General features: G+C 34.4%; 2 protein-coding genes across 2 annotated transcripts; one reads left to right on the top strand and one right to left on the bottom strand.

The window, feature by feature from the left end:
* Nucleotides 1–5,784: 5,784 nt before the first annotated feature.
* On the bottom strand, nucleotides 5,785–7,564 carry LOC119675512. The gene is made up of 2 exons (XM_038086718.1): nucleotides 7,348–7,564; nucleotides 5,785–6,677 (listed from the first exon to the last, which is right to left on the bottom strand). Exons 1-2 carry the CDS (start codon nucleotides 7,562–7,564, stop codon nucleotides 5,785–5,787), a joined length of 1,110 nt encoding a protein of 369 aa, XP_037942646.1.
* A 15,099-nt stretch (nucleotides 7,565–22,663) lies between these two features.
* Nucleotides 22,664–23,502, top strand: LOC119677350 (protein SYS1 homolog). Its single transcript, XM_038088655.1, has 3 exons — nucleotides 22,664–22,912; nucleotides 22,978–23,099; nucleotides 23,157–23,502. Exons 1-3 carry the CDS (start codon nucleotides 22,748–22,750, stop codon nucleotides 23,350–23,352), a joined length of 483 nt encoding a protein of 160 aa, XP_037944583.1. The 5' UTR covers nucleotides 22,664–22,747; the 3' UTR covers nucleotides 23,353–23,502.
* Nucleotides 23,503–24,977: the final 1,475 nt, after the last annotated feature.

Raw genomic sequence — 24,977 nt, forward strand, 5'->3', positions numbered from 1 at the left:
GACAGTTCGTTTACGGCAGCTGTTGAAACCAGTTCACCTCAGTAGTGCGTTGCGAAAAAAACAATGGAAAAAAATATTGAACAAAGAGTTTGCATCAAATTTTGTTTTTCGAACGAAATTTCGTGTGCAGAATCGTTGCGAATGCTACAAAAGGCTTATGGGGAATCAGTTTTATCGAAAACTCAAGTTTATGAGTGGTACAAAGCCTTTCAGGACTGTCGTACGACCGTCGAAGACATGCCGCGTTCTGGACGACCTTCGAACTCTACCACCGACGAAAACATTGAAAAGGCAAAGGAAATCGTGTTCAAAAATCCTCATGTGAGTGTTAGAGAGATAGCACGAGAGCTAGGCATCGGTCGTGAGATGGCTCGTTTGATTTTGGTGGACAATTTGTGTATGCGACGTGTCAACGCCCGGCTTGTTCCGATTCACCTCAATTTGTTCAACATTATCAACGATTTTAAGGCCAAACATTCAATAAATACCATCGAACAGCCACCGTATTCACCTGATCTTGCACCGTGTGACTTTTTCCTGTTTCCCAACCTCAAATTACCACTCAGAGGAACGCGTTTTGAATCCATAGAAGACGTAAAACAGAATTCGCAGAGGAACTCAAAGCCATACCGGAAAGCGCCTATAAAAAATGTTTGAATGATTGGGAAGAAACGTTGGCATTATGTGTATCGCTTCTAATGGAGCATATTTTGAAGGAGATAAAATAAATATTGATGAAGGTTAAGAATTTTGCGTTTTATTTAAAATTTCCCGAAAACTTTTCGGTCACAATGTAAGCTGATTCATTTGTGAAACAGAGTTTGTATTGAGCAATCACCGTCTGTAGAGTAGGGTTTTCCGATTGAGTAATATTGCTTGGTATGTTAGAAGAATTTTTCATAACGTTTGCGTAACTTAATTCTTTACTGTTTGTTGTTATAATAGAAGCGGCTTGACTTGTTTGGGGAAATTGTTCATTGGTATATACAAAATTTCTTTGCGAGATGTTAGGTCTATTGGTAATTTTATTTTTCAAGTCTTTGAAGACGGGGCATCCTTGGCAGTTGTTGCATTTAATAACAACATTATTTCCATTTTTAGCTGGATAATTAGACGAGGCATGCAGCTCTTTTGGTGTGTCCATATTCGAGGCAATTATTACATTGAACTATATTTGTACGTTTGTCTGGCTCTTCAATGGTTTTTTTTCTGTGCAATAAATAGCGAAGCTCATATATTGGGTGAATTTTGTTTTTTCCACATTTGCTGCTTTCTGGTTCTAATTCAATTTTAAAGAGTTTCAATCTTTTTTGACTTTAAAACCGGCTAAATGGTTTTTATGATTTCGTCTGTGCTTACATTAGATTCGACGCCTTTTAAAACAACAGCAAGCACTTTGCTGCTTTCCAGTTGGTATGTGTAAAAGTTTTTCTTATTTTTTTCGAGTAGATCTGTTACGATACGAAAATAATTTTCGGCATACACTTGTATTTTTGTTTCATCTATGTTGACTTTCTTGAGGAGGACTACGTGAAGGGTTTTTATTTCCAATATCTCATACGAGAATATGGTCAAATTATTAATTTTTTTTTGGGATGTTCAACTGGGTGTTGCGATTTTGGGGTCTCAGCTTTCGCTTTTTACTAACAGCTGTAATGTAGCGGTCTGTGCTGGTCTGTATGAACGCACCAGCAGACTTTTCTTTGCTTGCTGTCATATTGATCTTTTCGGTACTTAGATCAGTGGGGTCGTAAGCTTTTTGTGATAACCTATTCGTTGTTCTTGTTGTTGTTGATGTTGATGGAGTAACAGTGATTGGAATTTGTTTTGCCGATAGGATATTGTTAATTGTTGTTGGTATCGTCTTATCATCACTTGCCAATTTGCTACGTATACGGGGAGGAGTTCGGTGTAGACTCATGTAGTAATTTATGTACAAACGTATGTACAAACAGCACCTATAATTATTATTGTTTAGCGTCTTTTTCGCTTATATTGTATTAAAAAGAAATTATTGTATTAATAAATTAAATATTAAATATTAATATTAATATTAAATTAATATTTAATTATTCAATATTAATAATCTAAGTTTTAATTTTACTTAAGAATTTTTCAATCAATATTTTAGGGGTATTTTTGCGTATTTATTTATTTCATTTATTTAACATAAGTTTGTTATTTAACTATACAATTACACAGTGGCGTCGCTAGGCGTCAGCCATGTCGGCGACTGCCGACGGCCTCGCGCCCACGGGGGCCTCGCAAAAAGTTACCGACTGTGGATTCTAAGCAGTTAATAAATATTTTGAACAATTTGGTTTGATAATGGTATTAACCGTATTCAAAGTTTTCCTGAATGTTTATATAGTAACCAGATTCATGTTCACAGTTCCAGTCAGTACAGCTTCGTGGAAAGAAGCTTCTCAAAGTTAAAATTGATTGAGACGTACTAGAAAAGTATGATGATCCAAGAGAGACTATGTCCATTAGAAATTCTATAAACTGAAACAAAAATAGCAGCAGATTATGATATAATTTAAAAAAAAATGAGTGAGGCTAAACGTAGGAAAATTTATTTAGTTTAATTTGAGTTTATTTTAATTTGATTAGCAATGAAACTTTCAAACAGAGTTTGTCGTATTAGTGAATGTAACTTATTTACTTTTACAACTGGGTTATAAAGGGGGCCTCGCAATTCGGATATCGCCGTCGTGCAGAGTTGGTCTAGCTCCGCCACTGCAATTACACAATTATTCAAATTTATGACTTGTAATTTGTTTAGTTATTCTACCCGTTTGCAACAGTTTTCTTGTAAATTTATTTTGATCTTTATTTGCTGTGTCTATCAGCTATTTTCATGTGTATGTGATTTAGAGAAAAGTAAACAAATTCGAAAATAAAGCCAAAATTTACTTTTTTTTTATAAAAAGAAATAAATGAATAAAGTACTAGTGTTGCTGAAAAGCTACGCTTTCTTTGTATGGTGACAAAGAAGCTTTATTTAAAATTTAGAGGGTTTTTTCGAATAGTAAAAAAAGATATAAAGCCCAAACACAAAAATTTATTTAAATTTTTATTGAAATTTAAAATTTTATTTAAACTAATTAAATATAATTCGATTATTTCCTAAGACCACTGATGAAGAGTACTTGGCATTACTTGCAATATTATACTTGTATGGTCAGCCAAATTTCAATAAAAATTAAAATAAATTTTTGTGTTTGTCCTTTATTTCTTTCTTTGCTTTTCGAAAAAACCCTCGAAAAAGAAATAAATATAATAATATTTTATTTGTATCGAGCACTATTATATTTTTTTTTAAATCTTGTTTAAGAGTCACTGTCTCGATTATTTGTAATGAGTTATTGAAATTTAAAATTTTATTTAAACTAATTAAATATAATTCAATTATTTCCTAAGACCACTGATGAAGAGTACTTGGCATTACTTGCAATATTATACTTGTATGGTCAGCCAAATTTCAATAAAAATTAAAATAAATTTTTGTGTTTGTCCTTTATTTCTTTCTTTGCTTTTCGAAAAAACCCTCGAAAAAGAAATAAATATAATAATATTTTATTTGTATCGAGCACTATTATATTTTTTTTTAAATCTTGTTTAAGAGTCACTGTCTCGATTATTTGTAATGAGTTATTGAAATTTAAAATTTTATTTAAACTAATTAAATATAATTCAATTATTTCCTAAGACCACTGATGAAGAGTACTTGGCATTACTTGCAATATTATACTTGTATGGTCAGCCAAATTTCAATAAAAATTAAAATAAATTTTTGTGTTTGTCCTTTATTTCTTTCTTTGCTTTTCGAAAAAACCCTCGAAAAAGAAATAAATATAATAATATTTTATTTGTATCGAGCACTATTATATTTTTTTTTAAATCTTGTTTAAGAGTCACTGTCTCGATTATTTGTAATGAGTTTAATGTCACTTTTTACTTAGATAACACCGAAAGTAGCGGAGTGATTTTTTTGCGCGCCAAGTCTTGCGACGATGATATATATATATGAGGTAAGTTAGTTAGTTGTGGTGGAGAGAGGACGAAGCCTCCTCAAATAGCTAAGGATGAAAGCCGTTTTGAATCAACAAAAACCTCGTAATAGTGGATAGTAGATAGAGTAGATAGAGGGTCAAACTAGAACCAACCAGAGGCATTAACAAAGGCAAGAATCTGACTAATGCTGATACTGGAGATATCGTTAAGTGAGTTGAAGAAAGGGGCCCCTAGAAACTTAAACCTAGTTCTAGCCAGACCTGGACAAAAACACATCAGGTGTTCTGTCCATGCCGTCCTATGGACCAGTGACCCGTAAAGACAGATATTAGCTTAGAAACCTCAGATTTGTTTCTACAGATTAAGTCAGAGGTTCTATATTTGGAATAGATGGGCCAAGTAGCCCTTCACCTGACTGCTGAGACAGTAAGGGTCCACTCACTATTTGCCTGTCGCAAAAAATGGTCACAAATCATCTTACGCCCGTAGCTGACAGGGGCAGGGATCGAAATAGGGGTATCCGTGGAAGAGGTGCCTAGCTTAGCAAGCTCGTCAGCGCACTCATTTCTCACAATATTAGAATGCCCGGGAACCCATACTAGAGTAACCTTGGACCTCTCACTTAGTTCACTGATAATTTCCTTACATTCTTCTACTAATATCGATGACAGACAGACTGCTGATAAAGCTTTAATAGCTGCCTGACTGTCAGTTAGAATGCAGACCTCTTTTCCGTGAAGGCGCATATTTAAAGCAAGAACACTTGCCCTAAGGATGGCAAAAACTTCAGCCTGAAGTATTGAGGTAGAATCTGAAAGGTGGTATGATTTACTAATCATTAGGTCCGTAGAAAAGATTCCGGCTCCAACGCCCACATCCATTTTAGACCCGTCGGTGTAGATTGCTATCTTTCCTGGAGTTGTAAGCAATCCCCTCTTGAAGGAATTTTGGTGGCGAAGTTATTGTCGAATAGTAACCGAGGACATAGGTAGTCTGAATCCCTGGCATCATCTATCGGATAGAGTGATGCGATATTACCATGTCCTAAAGCACTCGAGCGCCAACAGTTTAGATCTTTAAGCCTCAATAGGTAGCAAGTTAAGGATGACATTGAGCGCACTGGTGGGGCGAGATCCTAGAGCCCCTGTAGCTCCCACACAGGCAGATCTTTGCATTCTGGTTAGTCTTTGAACAATGTACTGTTTGTTCAACGACGACCACCACACCAGACATCCATATGTTAATATTGGCCGAACGACGGCTGTGTAAAGCCAGAAAATCATTTTGGGCTGCAATCCCCAGCTCTTACCGTACATCCTTTTGCACGCATAGAATGCCACACAAGCTTTACGAATTCTTTCGTCGATGTTGGCTTTCCAATTAAGTTTTGTGTCAAGAATTACTCCTAGATACTTAACTTTGTGCGAAAGCGTTAATCTTTGGCCATTTAATCTTGGCAGCGGAAAGTTTGGAATTTTATATTTTTTGGTAAACAGTAACATTTCTGTCTTAGAAGGATTAACACCTACGTCAACTTTAAGGCCCATACGCTACTGCTTTGACTCCACCCTGGTTAAGCCTTAAAAGCAGTGAGTTCATTGTTAAAATCCATAATAAGGGAGATAACACTCCCCCTTGTGGTGTACCCCTACTGACGCATTTCTTAATACTAAGATTGCCCATCTCTGCATTGATGATTCTAAACCCAAGCATAGAAGCGATCCATCGGGAGATACAGGCCGGGATGTTCATTTCGCTGAGAGCATCTTAAATGGCTACCACACTGACGTTATTAAAAGCTCCTTCTATATCCAAGAAGGCGGCTAAGGTAAATTGTTTACATCCAAGAAATTTCTCCACCACAGTAACAACCTCATGTAGTGCCGTTTCTGTGGACTTCCCTTTGAAATATGCATGTTGAGCCCTTGATATTTTAGCGAAACTGTGTAAAGATCTGATGTAAGCATCGATCAGTCTTTCCATAGTTTTAAGTAAGAATGAAGTAAGGCTGATGGGTCTATAATCTTTAGCCGTACTGTGGCCTGTTCTACCTGCTTTTGGAATAAAAACTACTCTAACTTGTCTCCAGCCGCTGGGGACATGATTAAGTGAAAAGCAGCTACAGAAAATCGTGGACAGCCAATTTACAGCTACATCTCCCAGAGATTGTAACATAATTGGTAAGACCCCGTCAGGATCCGGACTTTTATATGGAGAGAAGAAATAGATGGCCCATTTGATTCTTCTAGATGATACCACTGATTGTATAGTCTCGCCAGAATTGGCTGAACGATACGGCAATACCTTTGGGGGATCACCCGAGGAACCAGGAAAATGGGTATCTACTAGTAGTGAGGGGGATTCCATTAGGGATTTAACTGGATTTCCATCCACTTTGTTAAGAAGAGAGGGACAAGAGTGGCCATTTGCTAGCAGTTTGGCTAGTCCAGTCGATTCTTTAATGCTTTCAATTTGCTGGCAATGAGATTCCCATGACAATTTCTTGGATTTCCGGACCCTAAGATCATCCTTATATGGAGTCCAAACCTTGGTCCGATAGCTTTCGTTGAAAGCTCTTCTTGCATTCCTGCGGAGCAAAGAGAGCTTCTCGTTCCACCATGGTGGCCTACACTTCTTCGCATACGAGCGAGGACATGATGCTACAAAGGAAGAAATAATATTATTTGTCAAAGAGTTGACCCTACACTCCAATTCCCTAATCGAGTAAATTGGAGCGGGGGCTATGTTGATTTTGCTACTGAGCAATAACCTGAAAGTATCCCAGTTTGTCTTCCTGGGATTACGGTGAGATTGCTTAGCTACCATGGGAATATCCATCACAAACATGATATATCTATGATCAGAGAAGGAGTTCCTGGCTGAAACTCTCCAATCATTGATCGTTAAAGAGCGGGAAGTCGAACAAAGGGTAATATCTAAAATCTCTTCCCAGCCTACATGATCATCCGTACTCGGAAAAATGAAGGTGGGAGTATTACCCTTATTACATACTTCTAGATTACATCTTCATATAAAATCAAAAAGAGACTCACCTCTATCGTTAATTTCCGAGCTTCCCCACAAGGAGTGCCGGGCATTGGCGTCACAACCCATCAGCAAGGCTTGCTTCTAGGTCTGCGCGAAATTTTGGACTAGTAGTACCCCCTCTGGAGGTGCCTCATCATCGTGTGGCATATAGGCGGATGTTACTAAAACCGCAGGTTTTAGCTTCCGCTCTATCCGGATGGTGGTGATATCTAAAGAGCTTAAATGATAACAGAGAAAAGCATTAAGGTGCGTTTTTTGCTAAAATGCACGATCTAGGCTTACCCTGTCCTTTTTCATAAAAAAGATTATACCCATTGATGTTGAGCCCTTTGACACATGAGCTATGAACCCAGGGCTCTTGGATGATGGCAAGGTCGATGTCCTCCTCCCTGAGTAAGACAGCCAGATTGTCCGTGGCACACTTAAAGTGTTTCATGTTTATCTGCACAACCTTGGCCATTGATACATCAACAAGGTTTGTTATCGATGATGAGGTCATTTAGCAGCTTACTAGTGCCCTCAACCTCATCCAAAATATTATCCGGTGGCGCGTTTTTGAAGATTTTAATTTTTGCCTTCCGGATGCCGTAACGCAGCTTGCAGTCATTAGCCTCAATGACTGGCAAGCATTCTTCGTTGATTAAAAGTAGGTATGATTGGCGGTGTTTTTGCGGTTCTTCGGTCTTGAGAATCGACCAGTCTTCCATCTGGATTTCTGGATTTTGTAGCCTTTACTGCTGCAGAATAAGGTCAGGAGGACCAAGGTTTTTGGGTCACAATACGCGCGCTCGAGGCCTCGATGGAATTTCCACCGCAGGGACAAGTTTGAGCTTTAAACCGTCCCAGTTCTCACTAATCTTAGTGATCGCCTTGCGAATACTCGTCATCGCATCTGATCACTCGGTGACCACGGACGATATCTGCACTGTCAAAAGAAGGAACGGACCCCGGATTAGTCATGAACTCAGCCATAACCAATTCGGATAGTTTGGTCTCAATCAGCGCCCACCTCTCCATCAGCAGCTTGCCGTTAGCGTTGTGTTTGTTGATCAAGGCCACACTGAGATGGTCTCTCGCCACTTCATTGAAGGGACGAGTAGCTTGTGCCAGTCTTGACATTAGCTTCCCATCCCCCGTTCCATCTTTGTGTCGCTTTGCCTCCTTGCCGGGATCTTCCTGAGATCTGTTACGCTTGCCGCCATCTCCGACGTTCTTGCCGGTTATAACAGACTGGCGCAGATCTTCATCATGAAGATACTCCTCCACAATGGCGCGGTACGTAACAGCGTCGACTTCGTCTCGTTCATGGACCTTGCTTTCTTTTTTATTGCTCTCAATTTTTCTGAGCATAAAAAGCGCCCGCTGATATCGATTTTTGCGTGCCATGTTTGCCGTTTTTTTTCTTGATTTAGCATTGCCCTTACTGCTAAGACTGGCAGTTTTAAGCGTTGGCGTGCGGTTGGCAGACGGTCTACTTTGACTGGTAGACGGAATGCTGTCGATTTTTTTGGATGTTAATTGAATTGGGCTAGACACCGGTGTACTGTGACTGGTACAACCGGTATTGGAATCGGCAACGATCTCGTGGTCCGATTTCAGCAATTCGTTTATACTCTCCAGCCACGAGTTCCGAGACATTATCGGAAGAATTCATATCATATGCATAATCGTCCACCTTACCCGGTAAGACAGGCGCAGCGGACCCGAGGATAGTTGGACGAAAGAAGCGACCACCACAGCAGCGTTCCATACCATGGCTAGACCACAGTTACTCCCCAAGTCATATATTGGAGAGGCTCCGCAAAAATACAGTCGGACAGACCCCTTGACTGCAAACCTACACTCGGTGATCACGGATCACGTAACACTTCCGAGTTAAGGGGACCTTCAAACCATGATCAGAAAGCATTGAGTGGTGTGCAGCTATTAAAGAGCTAAGTACATTCACTCAATTCCTCTTGATCTTAGCTGGGCACCGTCCTGACAACGTACATACCGAAAAAACTGTGTGACCCATTTCCAGACGGCACCCTCGTGGAGGGTTCAGTAGAAGGATTTTTTGCCATCCTATCTGAGGCAAAGTATATTGAAATTTCCTAGAGATTTTTTGCACTGCACTTATGTTAATATTGATTTATTTATTTATTACACTTATTTATTATTCTTGATTAAAAGTTTTCAAATTTATATATTTATTTATAAAGAGGTTTTTCGAACAGTAGTGAACTACAACAACAAACATTTATTTTTTATATTATTTTAATTAATTGAATTTTTGGCTGACCAAAAATTTACAGCTGTTTCGAGTATTGCCAAATACCCATCATTAGTGGTCTTAGAAATAATTCTTGTATTTAATTATTCGTAAATAATTTGTTGAGACTTCAAGTACCAGGAATTGAACTCGGATCCTGCCAAATGTGAAGCACAGAATCAGCGCACTTTAACCAATTGATCCAAAGCCGTACTTGACTTTTTTGTTCGCATATTTTTCTTAAGTTTTGTTAAGTTTTTTTATTAACAATTTTATTTGCTGTGTTTATATTAGAACGAAATCATAAACCAGCTGTAATATAATTGAATTAATTAATTAATTATATTTTTATTTTTAATTGTTAAATTTCGATACTATTTTGATCGTAGAGGCATTATTTGTTGCATGATTTGTTCTTTCTTATGTATAGAACCTTATCTAGGAACGTAATGCTGAGAAAGTCATGGTAATGTTACTCCACTAGTTTTATTATTAAACATCTTATAAAATTTTTACAATGGTAACACCAAATTTATCTAATTTTTATCTAATTTACTGGTAAATAACAACATTTGCTGCTATGCCCACATAATTTACTATTTCGCTTTAAGTTGAAGTTATAAAGCTTTAAGTTAACATACGAGTATATTTCATTACAATGCATTTATTCAAGACATATTAAAAAAATTACCTACAATTTTAAAAATACAATAGATAACAATTTATATAGAATATTTCGCTAGAAATTGTACAAATTTATTAGAGTATTAAACAAATTTTTAAACAAATATTTAATACTTAATCCAATACTAATTGAATGCGTTTTCATGCTTAGGACGTGTGCGAGTTAGGCTAAGTTGATGCTAAACCAAATGGAAGATTTTTTAGGATTTTTTGCACTGCATACATTTAGCCATTTATCAACATATATCGACACATCATTACATTATCGGCACAACTTAGAATTTCCCTCATTTAGAACGCAACTTAACCTAACTCACACATGTCCTTAGTATTCAAAATTTAGTCAATTTTAGAATTTTTTGTCAATTAAAAAATGATTATTCGAACTTAAAAATATGAACCACTCCAAATTATAATCAACGGAAAAATCGAAGGGAAACGCGATATTGTGTAACGACCCTTATTTGCGGTCGTTGCTTATTTGCTGAGGTATGCTCAGTCTCGCCAAAGTCGTCACAATAAATTTATAGATTGAGACCAAAATATTCAAAGTGCTGTATTTTTATTTCAATTTCTTTGTTTACGAAATGCTTTATTTTAAAATTTATAAATTTTAAACTTATGTATAATATAAGGAAACAAATTTATTTTTTTTTTTTAGCTTAAAAAAAAAATATATAAACAAAATTTGTATGTGTGGTTTTTTTTAAGAGGAAAAAAAAAATAAATAGAGATGTCTTTTGAGAGCTTTCAGTGCTTGAATGTCCTTGATAGATCTTCCTCCTTCAGGCCCCCTGGTGTTGTATTCTTCTGACTTTGTCTAACAGAATTGTATTTATTAGTGGGCTTATTCTGAATCTTGTAAGAATTACTTTATATACTGTCGGCGTGAGACAGGTGGCGTGTTCAAGCGTTTCAATACAATTATGCCTTCGTTTGGAGATTTTCGTTGTAGTCAGTCTCTCCTGTGTGATAGACTGGCTTTCGACACAGTCGACGTGATACCACCTGTCGTGTCTTAATATTGCAAAGTAATTATTCCTTCTTTGGGATATTTCTGATAGAGAAAATATCCTAATGAATATATTAATTTTAGAAATTCTTTTGGACACAGTCGACGTGAAACCCCCTTCGTGTCTTAATAATTATTATACCTTGGTGTAGATATTTCTTTCATATAAAATATCGTTATAAATATATTAATATTAGAAATTATCTTGGACACAGTCGACGTGAAACCACCTGTCATGTCTTAATAATTCTATTATACATTTGTGCCTCTAGAGCTTAGCTGACTTGGTCTTCCAAGGTGTATGTTCCTTTGAAGTAATATTGCAAGTCCCCTTCATATGAAAAGTGCGTGTCTTATATGCCTTAACAGCCGAGCTTTTTGAGTAGCGTTTCACTTTATTTACAGCTGATCTCACGCAAGTTGTGTTTTTAGTTTGCCGTTCTGCTTGTGCACTTTACGTCTCTTTGAGGTTCTCTTGCGGCGAATATTTTTGGCAGTTCTTGTTTTCTATTCTGCTGTTTTGTTTTGATTATTGCAAAATGTGATTAAAAATTTATTTCGTGCTTCTTTTGATTTTTTTAATTTAGTTTAACAAATATTAATTTAATAATAATTAATTAATTTAATATTAATTAATAAAAATTAATTCAAAAAAAAAAAAAAAATAGAAATGTAATTTATAAATAAGTCAGGTAAGTGTATGATTCATTTAATTAATTATATTTTTAAATTTTATTTCAATGTAATTGCAGATCACTTGGTTATGTTGTGGGTGCATGCTGCAATTAGTTTAATGCGGGGTGGATTTTGATGAGTAGTTTATAATAAATACGGTAAATATTTTTTAAATGAACTTTATTGCAGATATCTTCAATATTTGTTACCAGTAAGTGTTATATTAGGTGTTGTGTTGTGTATAAAATGAATAAAACTGTGTTGTGATGTTATTTTTTTGTTGTTTTTTAGTTCATTGTAATGTTTGTACCAAAGTGATGTGTCCAATATATATTTATGTAGGCGGAAATTTAATGTAAATTTCCGTCCTTACAATTGGTTATAAACAATTTTCTTGGCTGCGAAACATGTCAATGGACCCAAATATGCGAGTTCGGCAGCTTTACAAATATAGCTAGATGCAGAGGCCAATATGCGGAAATAGTAAAAAATTTGTAATTATATTCATCAATAGCTAATTTAAACAATATAGTTTTAGTGTCAGAGCATAAAACACAAATAACATAAACACATAAAATTAATATATGTATATTATTCAATAACTTCTTAATTTTTATAACTTTTTTGATATGAATTTTACAGTATTTGAATTTAATATGTTCGGTAACGAAACTTTTGTAGAGATTTTTTTTTTGAAATAAAAAAAAAAAACAATTTTGAATTTTTCTTATTCATGAGTTTTATTTTTCTTCAAAATTTTTCGATCGTGTAAAACATTATTTCCAAACTAATTTTGAAATAATATCATAAATTACCGTTTTGATATGTAATTAATAACAGAGACCGAAGTTACTACTAAAGCTAATTTTTTCTTTTAGAGTTGTAAAAAAACGCTGTTTCGAGTATTGCCAAGTACTCTTCATCAGTGGTCTTTGGGAATAATCGAATTTTATTTAATTAGTTTATAGTCCGTATATAATTTGTTTGGACTGCAAGTGCCAGGCTTAGAACTCGTGCCTGTCAAATTAGAAGCGATGACTAATCGTGTTTATCCACAAGAAGCCAAGGCTGCACAAACTTTCAATGCTCAAGTTCCAGGTTTTATTGTCACTTATTTTTATTTAATTAGTGACAACAACCAACGCACTTGCCGTGCTTTTTAAATAAGAACGAGCTTATAAACTTCAGCTTTATTTTTAGAAACACAAGTTCAGCGAATTGAAAGTTTAACTTTTGGGTTTTGCCTATTTCTTTATTTCTTTTCAAAGCTACTCTTTTTGTAGAGACATTTTGTAATGCATATTGTTTTACTTACTATATGTAAAGCGACCATTTTGGTGCTTTTTACAAAGAAGCTATGCTATGTTATTCTACAAATCCGCTTTCGCGGTTAGGAAAAGTTGAACAATATTATATTTTAACATATTGTTCTTTACTTTTCACAAGCCTAATATTTGAATAAAGTATTAGTGTTGCTATAAAGCTACGCTTTCTTTGTATGGTGACAAAGAAGCTTTATTAAAATTTAGAGAGTTTTCGAATAACAAAGAAAGAAATAAAGGACAAACACAAAAATTTATTTTTAATTTTATTGAAGTTTGGCTGACCACACAACGCTGTTTCGAGTATTGCCAAGTACTCTTCATCAGTGGTCTTTGGGAATAATCGAATATTATTTAATTAGTTTATAGTCCGTATACAATTTGTTTGGACTGCAAGTGCCAGGCTTAGAACTCGTGCCTGTCAAATTAGAAGCGATGACTAATCGTGTTTATCCACAAGAAGCCAAGGCTGCACAAACTTTCAATGCTCAAGTTCCAGGTTTTATTGTCACTTATTTTTATTTAATTAGTGACAACAACCAACGCACTTGCCGTGCTTTTTAAATTAGAACGAGCTTATAAACTACAGCTTTATTTTTGGAAACACAAGTTCAACGAATTGAAAGTTTAACTTTTGGGTTTTGCCTATTTCTTTATTTCTTTTCAAAGCTACTCTTTTTGTAGAGACATTTTGTAATGCATATTGTTTTACTTACTATATGTAAAGCGACCATTCTGGTGCTTTTTACAAAGAAGCTATGCTATGTTATTCTACAAATCCGCTTTCGCGGTTAGGAAAAGTTGAACAATATTATATTTTAACATATTGTTCTTTACTTTTCACAAGCCTAATATTCTAATTTGACAGGCACGAGTTCTAAGCCTGGCACTTGCAGTCCAAACAAATTATATACGGACTATAAACTAATTAAATAAAATTCGATTATTCCCAAAGACCACTGATGAAGAGTACTTGGCAATACTCGAAACAGCGTTGTATGGTCAGCCAAATTTCAATAAAATTAAAAAATAAATTTTTGTGTTTGTCCTTTATTTCTTTCTTTGTTATTCGAAAACCCTTCTAAAAAATTTAATAAAGCTTCTTTGTCCCTATACAAAGTAAGTCTAGCTTAACAGCAACACTAATACTTTATTCAAGTTGTAAAAAAACAACATTAAGTCTATTTGAAAAAGTTGGCATCACTTTTAAAATATGTTAAATGTTGATTTTGTCATACGTTTTTGGCTGTGTTATGCATAATATGAAATATATAAATTGTAAAATTGGATAACTGAAATTTTGCAACATATTTCTAGTGAAGATTCACAATAGACTGATTTTTGAATTTGGCTGCTTAGAAAATTAAGTCTTAAAATAATTACGAGTAAAACTTAACTCTGAATATTTGTTGTTGTTTCACATGTTTTATTTCGTAAGTTTTTTTAGTATTTTTAGCTACTCTGAAAAAAAATTTTATGGCTTAATTTAATTTTTATAAGGCACTTAAATAAGTGGTAAACGATAAATTGTATTTCTCCGTGTAGGTTTATTTTATAAATTTAGTGCTGAATAGAGCAAAATGTTCGGGTATACATTAAGACTGAAAAGTTTTCGGAAATTCTCATTTAAAATTCGCGCGCTGTATATTTTTCGATATTTTAAGTTTATGTAGTTTGGCAGCACTGTCCTTAATTACTATGCCAAAAATGAGCGCGATCTGTCAGACAGTTCGTTTACGGCAGCTGTTGAAACCAATTCACCTCAGTAGTGCGTTGCGAAATGTCTTCGACGGTCGTACGACCGTCCTGAAAGGCTTTGTACCACTCATAAACTTGAGTTTTCGATAAAACTGATTCCCCATAAGCCTTTTGTAGCATTCGCAACGATTCTGCACACGAAATTTCGTTCGAAACACAAAATTTGATGCAAACTCTTTGTTCAATATTTTTTTCCATTGTTTTTTTCGCAACGCACTACTGAGGTGAACTGGTTTCAACAGCTGCCGTAAACGAACTGTCTGACAGATCGCGCTCATTTTTGGCATAGTAATTGTCCTTAATTTCTGCCAAACTACATAAACTTAAAATATCGAAAAATATACAGCGCGCGAATTTTAAATGAGAATTTCCGAAAACTTTTCGGTCTTAATGTATGTGTGTAGTGGATGCGTATCAAAGAAGATAAAAAAAAATCTAAGAGGAAAATTTTGAATAATTGTGTAATATTGCAAAAAAATCTCTCTTATTTGTTTACCATATCAGAATTGTCAAATATTTAATCGGTGTTGCATATAACCGAAATGATTATTACATTAGTGGTTGCATATTAGCATGTAGTCATTAGAAGAAATAGTAGGCCTTTTCGGTGACTCGCAATTATGGCAAAAAAATCATGCTGGCCTATATTGGCTACGCGAGACATTGGCATCACTGTTGCAATCTGTCAAGTGTTATGTTTTCACAAATAGTAAAAATAGCTAATGCAAGCAAATTACATTTTTTACAAAAATAAAAATTAAAATTAATACTAATCTAAGAGGAATGGGAAAAAGATGAAAATTTCAAAATAAAACACTGAAATTTTTTGACATATGATTGCAATATTCGTTGGAATTTCGAATGAAGGTTCACAATAGTTCGCTTATTAAGGTGGTAACACTTTTTTTTACTGGCCGATGTGTTTGGCCAGTATATCTATACTTTAAAGTAGAAAAAAAAGCAGAGGTAGAGAGAAAATAGTTGTTATATACTTTATTGATTTAAAGTTGTATAGATTTTACAATTTAATAATAATAATAATAGTTTATAAGGCATGGCACGCTTACTTCCTTGATCACAAAGACGAACAACAACGCACTTCGTATTTTACCTTTTTTATCTATTTATTTATACAGCGTTGCCATGATCGAATATACTACATTTCCTCCCCAATCAAATAGTCCCGTAACCTTTTTGGCGGTTGCCTCTGCCGGTACAGTCGCGATTTTAATGTTTCACCTCTTTTATCTTCTAGGATATATGGTAGGATATATTCATTTGATGAATGACCTGCACTTACTTGGTTGTCTTACTCGTCCGGTTGTGCCACTAAAGTTACTGCCACTGAAGTTATATTGGATTCCAAACTTGTCGGTGTCTCCGAAACTCGCTTATGCAACTAGTCAATATGTCTCGACAATATGTTACTATTTGATTGAATTTTGTAGGGTCGATCTCCTGTTGATTGTATAGTCCCTGGCATCCACTTTTCACCTCTTCCGAAATTTCGGTACCAAACACTTTCACCGGACTGGAAACTGCGAACTGGTTTTATTTGCTTGGAATACTCATCAGAATTTAGCTGCTTCTGAGTGTTGTCATCACTGATCTGCAAATGATCTAACAAAGTTTTCAACTTCCTTCCGATCAAGATTTCCACTGGACTCGAATTTAAATTTGTATTAGGAGTTGTACGCAGATGCAAAAGTATATTTGCCAAATTCTTATTGATGTCTGAAGACTGCATTTTCTTAAGGTAATTCTTGATGGTTTGTACAAACCTTTCTACTTGCCCGTTTGATGATGGATGATACGGTGGCGTACTTATGTGCCTTATACCGCTAAGTTTCAAATATTTCTCAAATACTTCTGACACAAACGTTCGCCTATTATCGGTCACAATGGTATCTAGTATTCCGTGTGTTCTTTCATTAAGTCGATTGTTCTAATCGCATTTATTGTACTTTTTATTTTTGCCTCTACCCACTTACTATGAGCATCTACGACGATCAAAAAATTTGTACCCATAAAGGTCTGGGGGATTCTTTTTGTTACATACACACTTTTCACAACGTCTGACTAACATTTCTATATCTTCATCTAAACCAGGTGACCAAAAATAGCTTCGCGCAACAGCTGTCATTGTCGACATGCCCTGATGAACTTCGTGCAACATGTCAAGTATTCTGGGACGTAGTATTGCTGATATTATTACCCTGGCTGCCCATAACAAATATTGTGCATTCACTGATAGTTCCTGAATTTTATTCACAAACGGTTTAAACTGGATTGACTTATATGGCAAAACTGTATCTTTCCTTTAGACATGCCACATTACTTTTGATAGTACTGGATCTCTTCTGGTTGCTTGTGCAATGTCTTTCGCAGTGATTAAAAACTGTTCCTCAGCCTCATTGCAGTATATTTCAGGTATTTCCGATATTTGTAGCTTTACATTATTTAAAGGTATACGGCACAATGCATCTGCATTCTGGTGATGTTTCCCTTCTCGGAATTTAATCTCGTACTGGTAAGCGCCTAACTTTAACGGCCACCTTAACATTCTGGGTGATATATGCTGTGATATTGGTTTTTCTGGGTTGAATAACCCCACTAGTGGTTTATGATCAGTCATTATTGTAAATTGTCTACCACTTAAAAATTAATGAAACTTTTGCACACCAAACATAATCGCTAGCGCTTCTTTATCCAACTGTGAATAATTTCGTTCCACTCCTTGTAATGTTCTGGAGCCAAAAGCAATCGGTGCTTCTCTATCATCCGGCATCTTATGTGCCAAAACAACTCCAACTCCATACGATGATGCGTCTCCGCATAATATCAGTGGTAAGTCAGCCGAATAATCCACCAACAGATTTTTTGATTGTAATAGTTTCTTTGCTCGTTCAAAACTTTATTTCTGTTCTTTACACCATTTAAAAGGTATCTCTTTTCTTAATAGTCGATACAGCGGTTCCAATAGATCGCCCTTATTTTGTAAAAATCTATCATAAAATGTAATTAACCCAAGAAAAGCTTGTAGCTGTTGTTTATTTATTGGTTCTAGTACTTGAGCTATTGCCTTCACCTTTTCGTCAGTTGGACGCACTCCTTCTCGGCTTATCTTAAACCCCAAAAATGTTATCTCTTGTACTGCGAAAACACATTTTGATTTTTTAAGCTTCAATCCTGCATCCTGTACGCATTTCAGAGCAGTTCGTGTTCTATCCCACAACTCTTCCAAAGTTGTTCCGCCAATTAGAATGTCGTCTAAATAAATAATCACACCATCTATGTTCTTAAGAACTTCTTCCATTACACGTTGAAAAATACCAGGTGCCGTTGAAATTCCAAACGGTTATCTTGTAACTTCAAAAAGTCCGCGATGTGTGTTTAGTGTAAGTATCCTTGCTGATTCTTGGTCAACCTTCACCTGTGTATACGCTCGATCTAATCCACTTACAATTTGCCAATATTGCTAGTACTTCTACATTAGTAGGTAATGGATATGTTTCCTTGCAATGCATTTGATTCACTGTGCACTTATAATCTCCACAAATGCGTATGCTACCATCTGGTTTAATAATAGGTACAACCGGTGTTACCCACTCACTAAAGGATATTGAACGCAGTACGCCTTCATCTTCCAACTTCTTTAATGCTGCTTCCACCTTGAGTTTTAGTGCAAAAGGCACTTGTCGATATCGAAGAAATTTCGGTTTACAACTGACATTTGTAACTTCACAGGATTTCCTTTGTAATCTCCAAGATTTCCATCAAAAACTGAATTGAAGTTCATCACTTCTACTGGAATAGTTGATTCTATATTGCATAAATTGCTAGTTATAGTAATTCCCAAATCGTTAAACCAATTTCGACCGATTAGAGCCGGACCTTCACCCGCTGCTACTAACAACTTTAGTTTCTTTGTGACGTTCCCAACCGAGACTGGTACTTCTGCTTCTCCACTCAGTTTAAGATTTTTCTCTGTTCCCCAAGTTCTTATTTGTATTTGACTTAGTTTTAGCGGAATATACGGCATTTTTTCTCTAAATAACTTTTCACTTATTATTGAGTAACTTGCCCCCGAATCTATTTCCATTTGTACCGGTGACTTACTTATCGTAATCACTCTCTTGACCGATGGACTACCTTTAGCGAACATTGACCATAAATACTCCGTCGTTTGAGTTTCCTGGTTTGTATCTAAAAGATTTACTCTGTTTGGTCTTCTCACATTATTTGTTGCTGGCTTTTTGGTTTTTGCTTTTTTTATGCAAGCTCTCTCAATATGTCCACGCTTTTTGCAATAATAACATTCCACGTCTTTAAATTTGCACTGATCTGAATGATGATTTCCTCGACAACGATAACAATTCTGAATATGGTCCACTGGAGCACGATTTGGTTTTACCTAGTTGCTTGAAATTTTATTCAACCCTGGCAGACTGGCTGACGTTTTAAGTACCGTCGCATTCTTTTGTGCTGTTTCTGATGCTACAGCTTCCTCCTGCGCTATTTTTAATGTTAACTGGTCATTCGCCAGAAGCCGCTTTTGTAAATTTTCATCGCGCATGCCACAGACTAGTCTGTCTCGTAACATTTCCTCCAAATCATTGAAATTGCAGTCTTGGCTCAATTTCCTTAGCGCTGCCAAATATTCGGTAATTGATTCGTCCTCTTTTGCGTCTGTGATGTCATTTGCAAAAAAGAAAAATTCCATCTGTTCTATGTATGTTTGCCATTTCCCCGACGCCACGTTATATTGACCTAGTTCGCCAAAGTTCTTCGCCATCCTTTAATGTTTTATCTTCGTCGCCAAATTTTATTATATTCTTTATATATAATACAATATACTTTATTGATTAAAGTTATATAGATTTACAATTTAATATTAATAATTCTAATAATCACGGGCCGGCACGCTTACTCCTTTGAGCACAACGACGAAACAACGCATTTTGTATTTTTTCCTTCTTTTTCTATTTCTTTATACAGGGTTGCCATGATCGAATATACTACATATTTTATTTCTGTTTGTATTTGCAAAAGTTTTAAAAATTTGCGTTTCGTTTTGACTAAGAAAACACTGGTTGCCATTCTTATTAAAAATTACTTTCCACTTTTTTCATACTTATTTGTTTTATTATTTATGTGATTTTTGACATTTCAATAATTTTTTTTTATCTTGATTCTTCTTTTTGCTTGAGTTAGTGCTATTACGCACTTTTACGCTATAATGGCTTTAGCTAGGCTAAAAAAAAATCATGTAATTTATTTGTCTTTTAGTTGATGACGGACCTTAAATCAGCATATCTTCCTGAGAGTCCAGAAGTGGACTTGAGGATTGTTAGGGCGGGGTTATTTAGCGTATCAAATTTAGTGATTAATTTTAGAGCTCTGTCTCCGATATATTTTTTCACTGAGTCAATCCTAAGATCTCTATGTATGTCTGTTGATCTAATATACCATGGAATCTTAAACAGTTTTCTTAAAGCCAGGTTTTGAGCTATCTGTAATTGCTTTAAGGTAGTATTTGAGGCGTTGCTATATGTAACACATCCGTACAGTAGTGCAGGTCTAATTACTTGCGTATAAAGTAACTTTCTGTTTTTAAAGTCGAAGTGATAATTATTAAATAGCGGCTTTAATAAATGTAGAATCTTAGAGCAGCTATTCCGTTTGTATTTCAAATGTTTAAGCCAATTGAACCGTTTGTCAAAAGTGACCCCCAGATATTTTATGTTATCCTCCCACTGTATTTCCGTGTCGCAAACACTCACTCTTGGAGGATGCTGTCTTCTTTTTCAAGTTATAAATATAGCCTTGGTTTTGTCATTATTAATTTTAATCTTCCATTTTTGGAAGTATTCCACCATAAGGTCTATATTTCCCTGTAAAGTGTTGCTTACATTTATGGCATCCCGATCCGAGTAGATCAAGCACGTGTCGTCTGCGTAAAGCGCCATTGACGTGGGACATAAGGTGGGGATGTCTGCCGTATATACATTAAACAGTACGACCCTTGAGGTCGGACAATGGCGCCCCTTGAGGTACACCTGCTACTATTGATCAGGCGGACGGAAGAGTGCTGTTAATTTTAGTACGGAAGGACCTTTCTTGCAGGAAGCTACCAATGATTTTAGTCAAACCACTAGGGATCCCAAAACGGGCCAATTTGGCTATTAGACCATCATGCCAGACATTGTCAAAAGCTTTGGCTATGTCAAATATAATCACCCCGGTTGACTCCCGTTTACTTAGAGTGGTTTGTATCAGCTGCGCAGTTCTGGCTAGTTGTAGTTCCGTGGAGAGATTATCCCTAAACCCGAATTGTTCGTCAGGAAGTATATTTAGGACATTCGCCGCTGTTTTAAGCCTAGTCAGGATTACTCGTTCTGCCAATTACCCCATAGTTGGGAGCAGACTGATAGGACGCCAGTTCTGCGGAAATGAAGGATTCTTGTCCGGTTTAGGAAACATTACGACTGAGAATCTGCAAAGGACTCAGCTTTGTATAATTTGTAATAACACTGAAGATGGTCTACAAAGTAGACCGAAATATTTAAAACATAAACATTGAGGACGACACTAATACAAACATTCTAACTTTCAATGTTCATAAAATGCTTTTATATAAAAATATTTCTTAAAGGGATAGAAGCGAAAACATCGTTTTAATGCATGCATGATTTAATTTTTTATATATTTGTTGTTTTTTTCTGGGGCGTATTTTGATGTGTAAAGCATGATATAGACGATGAAACATGTTTGCAAACCAATTATGCAAACCGAGTATGCGCTTTGCTATACACTTTGAAACAAGGTTTGCATACTTCATTTTGATTTATTTTCTACAGCGTTCATATCAACAGCGGAGCAAGTACATAGTGCAAAACAATAATCGAAACTTTTAATGAACCTTACCGCCGAGGTTTCGCTCGCCGAATCCCAGAGTCGTTACAAGAATATTTTTTTGTGACCCTGAATCTCCTCGTAATACAATTAGTTTGGACACTTGATAATTTTTTTATACTTATTTTTTTTTATTGTATATTTTCTTTATTTTACAATATCTTATAATTTATACTTATTTACTAACAAAATTTATTATAGTTACAAATATTCAGTGTTTTTATAATTCCTGATCCGAATACCATTAATTTTTTTTTTATATGTTCTAAAGTGGCATCTTCTTTGTATTTTAGCAATAACTTATTCCAAACTTGCGATTTCAAATATTTATTTTTATACGCGTCACTTTTAACTTCCCACAAATACCGTTCGCTTTTGTATTCTTCAATTAATTCTTTATAAATATTATTATAGGGAAAAGCCATATTAATATTTTATTCACACACAAAATAATTGTTTTTAACACTTTTTTTCCAATTTTACTTTTTTTATTATTTAAAAATTTATCCCGCGTTATTTACACATCCAACACCCACCAAAATTGTCAAATAATAAATCTGTAGATTTCGATATTTCACTTTTTTTATTATTATATAATTTTTTCCCGAGTTTTTTGCACATCCGACGTTCACCGAAATTTTCAAATTATGAGAAATTTGCAAACTTCGATATACACAAGCAAATATGTTTGCACACTTAACAAATAATTGAAAAGTTTTAATTTCACCGCAAACTTGTTGCAGACCGAAATTTGGTTTGCAAACTTGAATATAGACGGTGCAAATTGCTAGCACGCAAACTTTGTTTGCAAACATGTAGCATCGTCTATATCATGCTTAATAGCAAGCGAACACAACGATTGTTGATATGTAATAGGCTTTTTACGCTCGAAGTGAGCGGAGTTTCCGTTCTTTGAAAGGTATTCTTTGGCGTAATGTTATCTTTGATACTATTGTGAACTTTCGTTTTCTATTTGTATAAGATGCAGCATTTATTTTGACTCATATGTTCAAATAATATCCATTAAACTACTTTTGGACAATATTTTTTTATTTTAGAATAATGAAGAGTGGCACATTTCGAAGCACAACATGGGATCCGATTCTACTCATATCACAAATAATTTCAATGCAGTTTGTTGTCTATTTTTCATTAGGAATTTTTGTTTGTATTGCCAACATCTTAGCTGGTGATAACTACACATTGGACAACATATTTGAGTATCACGTTAGTACAAAATTGTTTAAAATTCTGTAAATCTATATTTCAATTGAGAAATTAACGTCGCACAGGAAATTCATATATCTGATATAGGAGGACGATTGGTCATTTGTGCGTTCGTTCTTAATTCACTAGTAGCCTCCTTAGCCTTGTGGTGTATTGTACGCCGTGCTAAATTATGCTTGGATTTTAGGTATGTCAAATTAAATATACTAAAGTAAATTCAATTAAGTAATGTCAATTTTTACAGCTGCACATTCCATGTTTTACATCTTTTGTTTTGTTGGTGGTATAATTCATCATTTCCTTCTAATATATCGTGGTGGCTTTTAAATGCCACCACTACCACATTTATGTGTATAGGTGGAGAATTTTTGTGTTTAAAATCGGAACTGAAAGAAATACCAGTTGGTTACGCAGCATTAAATCAAAAATCGGACGTTTAACGTAGCACTTAAAGTGTTAAAAAGAAATTGGATACTCATGTTGATGTAGCTTTTGCGAAATATTAATACGTAATAGTAATTATAAGATAATTATTTATGTTTCCTACAACTTATATGTATATAGCTTTAATAAATTATTTTGTCGTTAGATATTTTATTTTTTATATTTTTCCACTCACAATAATTCACTGCGAAGATGTAGTAATTAATATTAAAAATTACCAAAATGAAAAGAAATACTCTGTATTAAATTTCCAAATTCATAGATGCTCTTTGACTGCAGAACTTCTGGTTAAAAATATATATCTATCGTTGGCGATATATTTTTTTTGCTCATTTGATACCCTTTTTAACTAAATGGCTAGTAATAAGTAATTTTAAATATATAATACTAGTTATATTTGCTTATAGGTGTTTAAAGTTATTGTCTTAATTTTTTGTTTTGAAATGTTTTATTTTGGTCAATATTAGAGTGTACCTGAACACACTCTATCTACCAGTTTTTTTTATTTTTTGTCTGTTATCGCTCTTTGGTATAGTCTAACTGCAATGTGTTATTGATATAACATAACAGCTCAACTGTCTTTTAGCTTTAAATATTTGATTCATCTATTATAAATTCTAAAGCATACACCGCAAAACCTGCAAAGTGAACGGAATCACTTCAATTTATTGCATCAAACTTTAATGGGATTATATTAGTACTCGTATTAACAAGAGTTCCATGTAACGAAGATATTTTAGAATACATCTGTTTATCATTTGAAACTGAATCCGTTACAAATATATTATTTTGGATATACTGTTAAAAAAAAATTATTTTATTACTTCATTTGTTTAGATTTATTTTTATTACATTTTTTAAAGCTATTATAGTAAACTCTTAATAAAAAAAAATGTTTTAGTTTTTGTATTTATTTTTATTCATAGTTCTTTTCTATGAAGTTGTCAACGTTTAAAATTTTGACTTCTTTTTCAGAGTGGGATGATTGAATAACTGATCTGATCTGGCCAGAATTGAAAATATTAGCTACTTTCTATAGAAAAGAACTATATAAAAAAATTAACATAAAAACTATATGGTTTTTTATTTTAAAAGTTTACGATAATGGCCTATAAATAGTAAATAAATAAAAATAATTTTAATTTCGTGCGTACCATGGGGACCAAAACGACGATTTTTCTGCTATCAAATACGAAATAAAATAAACAAATTTTAATTGCTAAACGTACATTTAATAGCAAAATTCAATTTTAATTTTAGTTGCATTTTTACTATTAGAATTAAAGATATTCTTAAGTAATAAAAATGTTTTATGTTTGGACATAAATCCTTGTAAAGTACTTGTTTCATCATGTTTTTTTTTAATATTTTAAAATTTCAATATGATATTAATGAAAACGTAAAATAATTCTTTCATTTGTTAATTTCTCTTATTATAGATTTTTGTTTTGATTGGATCAAAATATTAAGTTTAGAGTTTAATAAAGATATTACCATTTATTGATTTTTTTTATTTTGTTTTAATTTAATTTAAATTCAATAAAAACATATTTTGTCTGTAAATTCAGTTGCAGCTGTATGTTAATTTCTGAATTTTTACTCTGCTTTCTGTATTTCTATT

Source organism: Teleopsis dalmanni, chromosome 2 (genome assembly GCF_002237135.1).
Source record: "Teleopsis dalmanni isolate 2A chromosome 2, ASM223713v2, whole genome shotgun sequence".
Classification (NCBI taxonomy): Eukaryota; Metazoa; Arthropoda; class Insecta; order Diptera; family Diopsidae; genus Teleopsis; species Teleopsis dalmanni.

Coding starts and splice junctions, on each gene's coding strand:
- LOC119675512 (XM_038086718.1), bottom strand. CDS start 7,564: ATGACCTCATCATCGATAACAAACCTTGTTGATGTATCAATGGCCAAG. Junction 6,678..7,347: donor TTTTTATGAAAAAGGACAGG/GTAAGCCTAGAT, acceptor CTTCCTTTGTAG/CATCATGTCCTCGCTCGTAT.
- LOC119677350 (XM_038088655.1), top strand. CDS start 22,748: ATGAAGAGTGGCACATTTCGAAGCACAACATGGGATCCGATTCTACTC. Junction 22,913..22,977: donor ACAACATATTTGAGTATCAC/GTTAGTACAAAA, acceptor AACGTCGCACAG/GAAATTCATATATCTGATAT. Junction 23,100..23,156: donor AAATTATGCTTGGATTTTAG/GTATGTCAAATT, acceptor CAATTTTTACAG/CTGCACATTCCATGTTTTAC.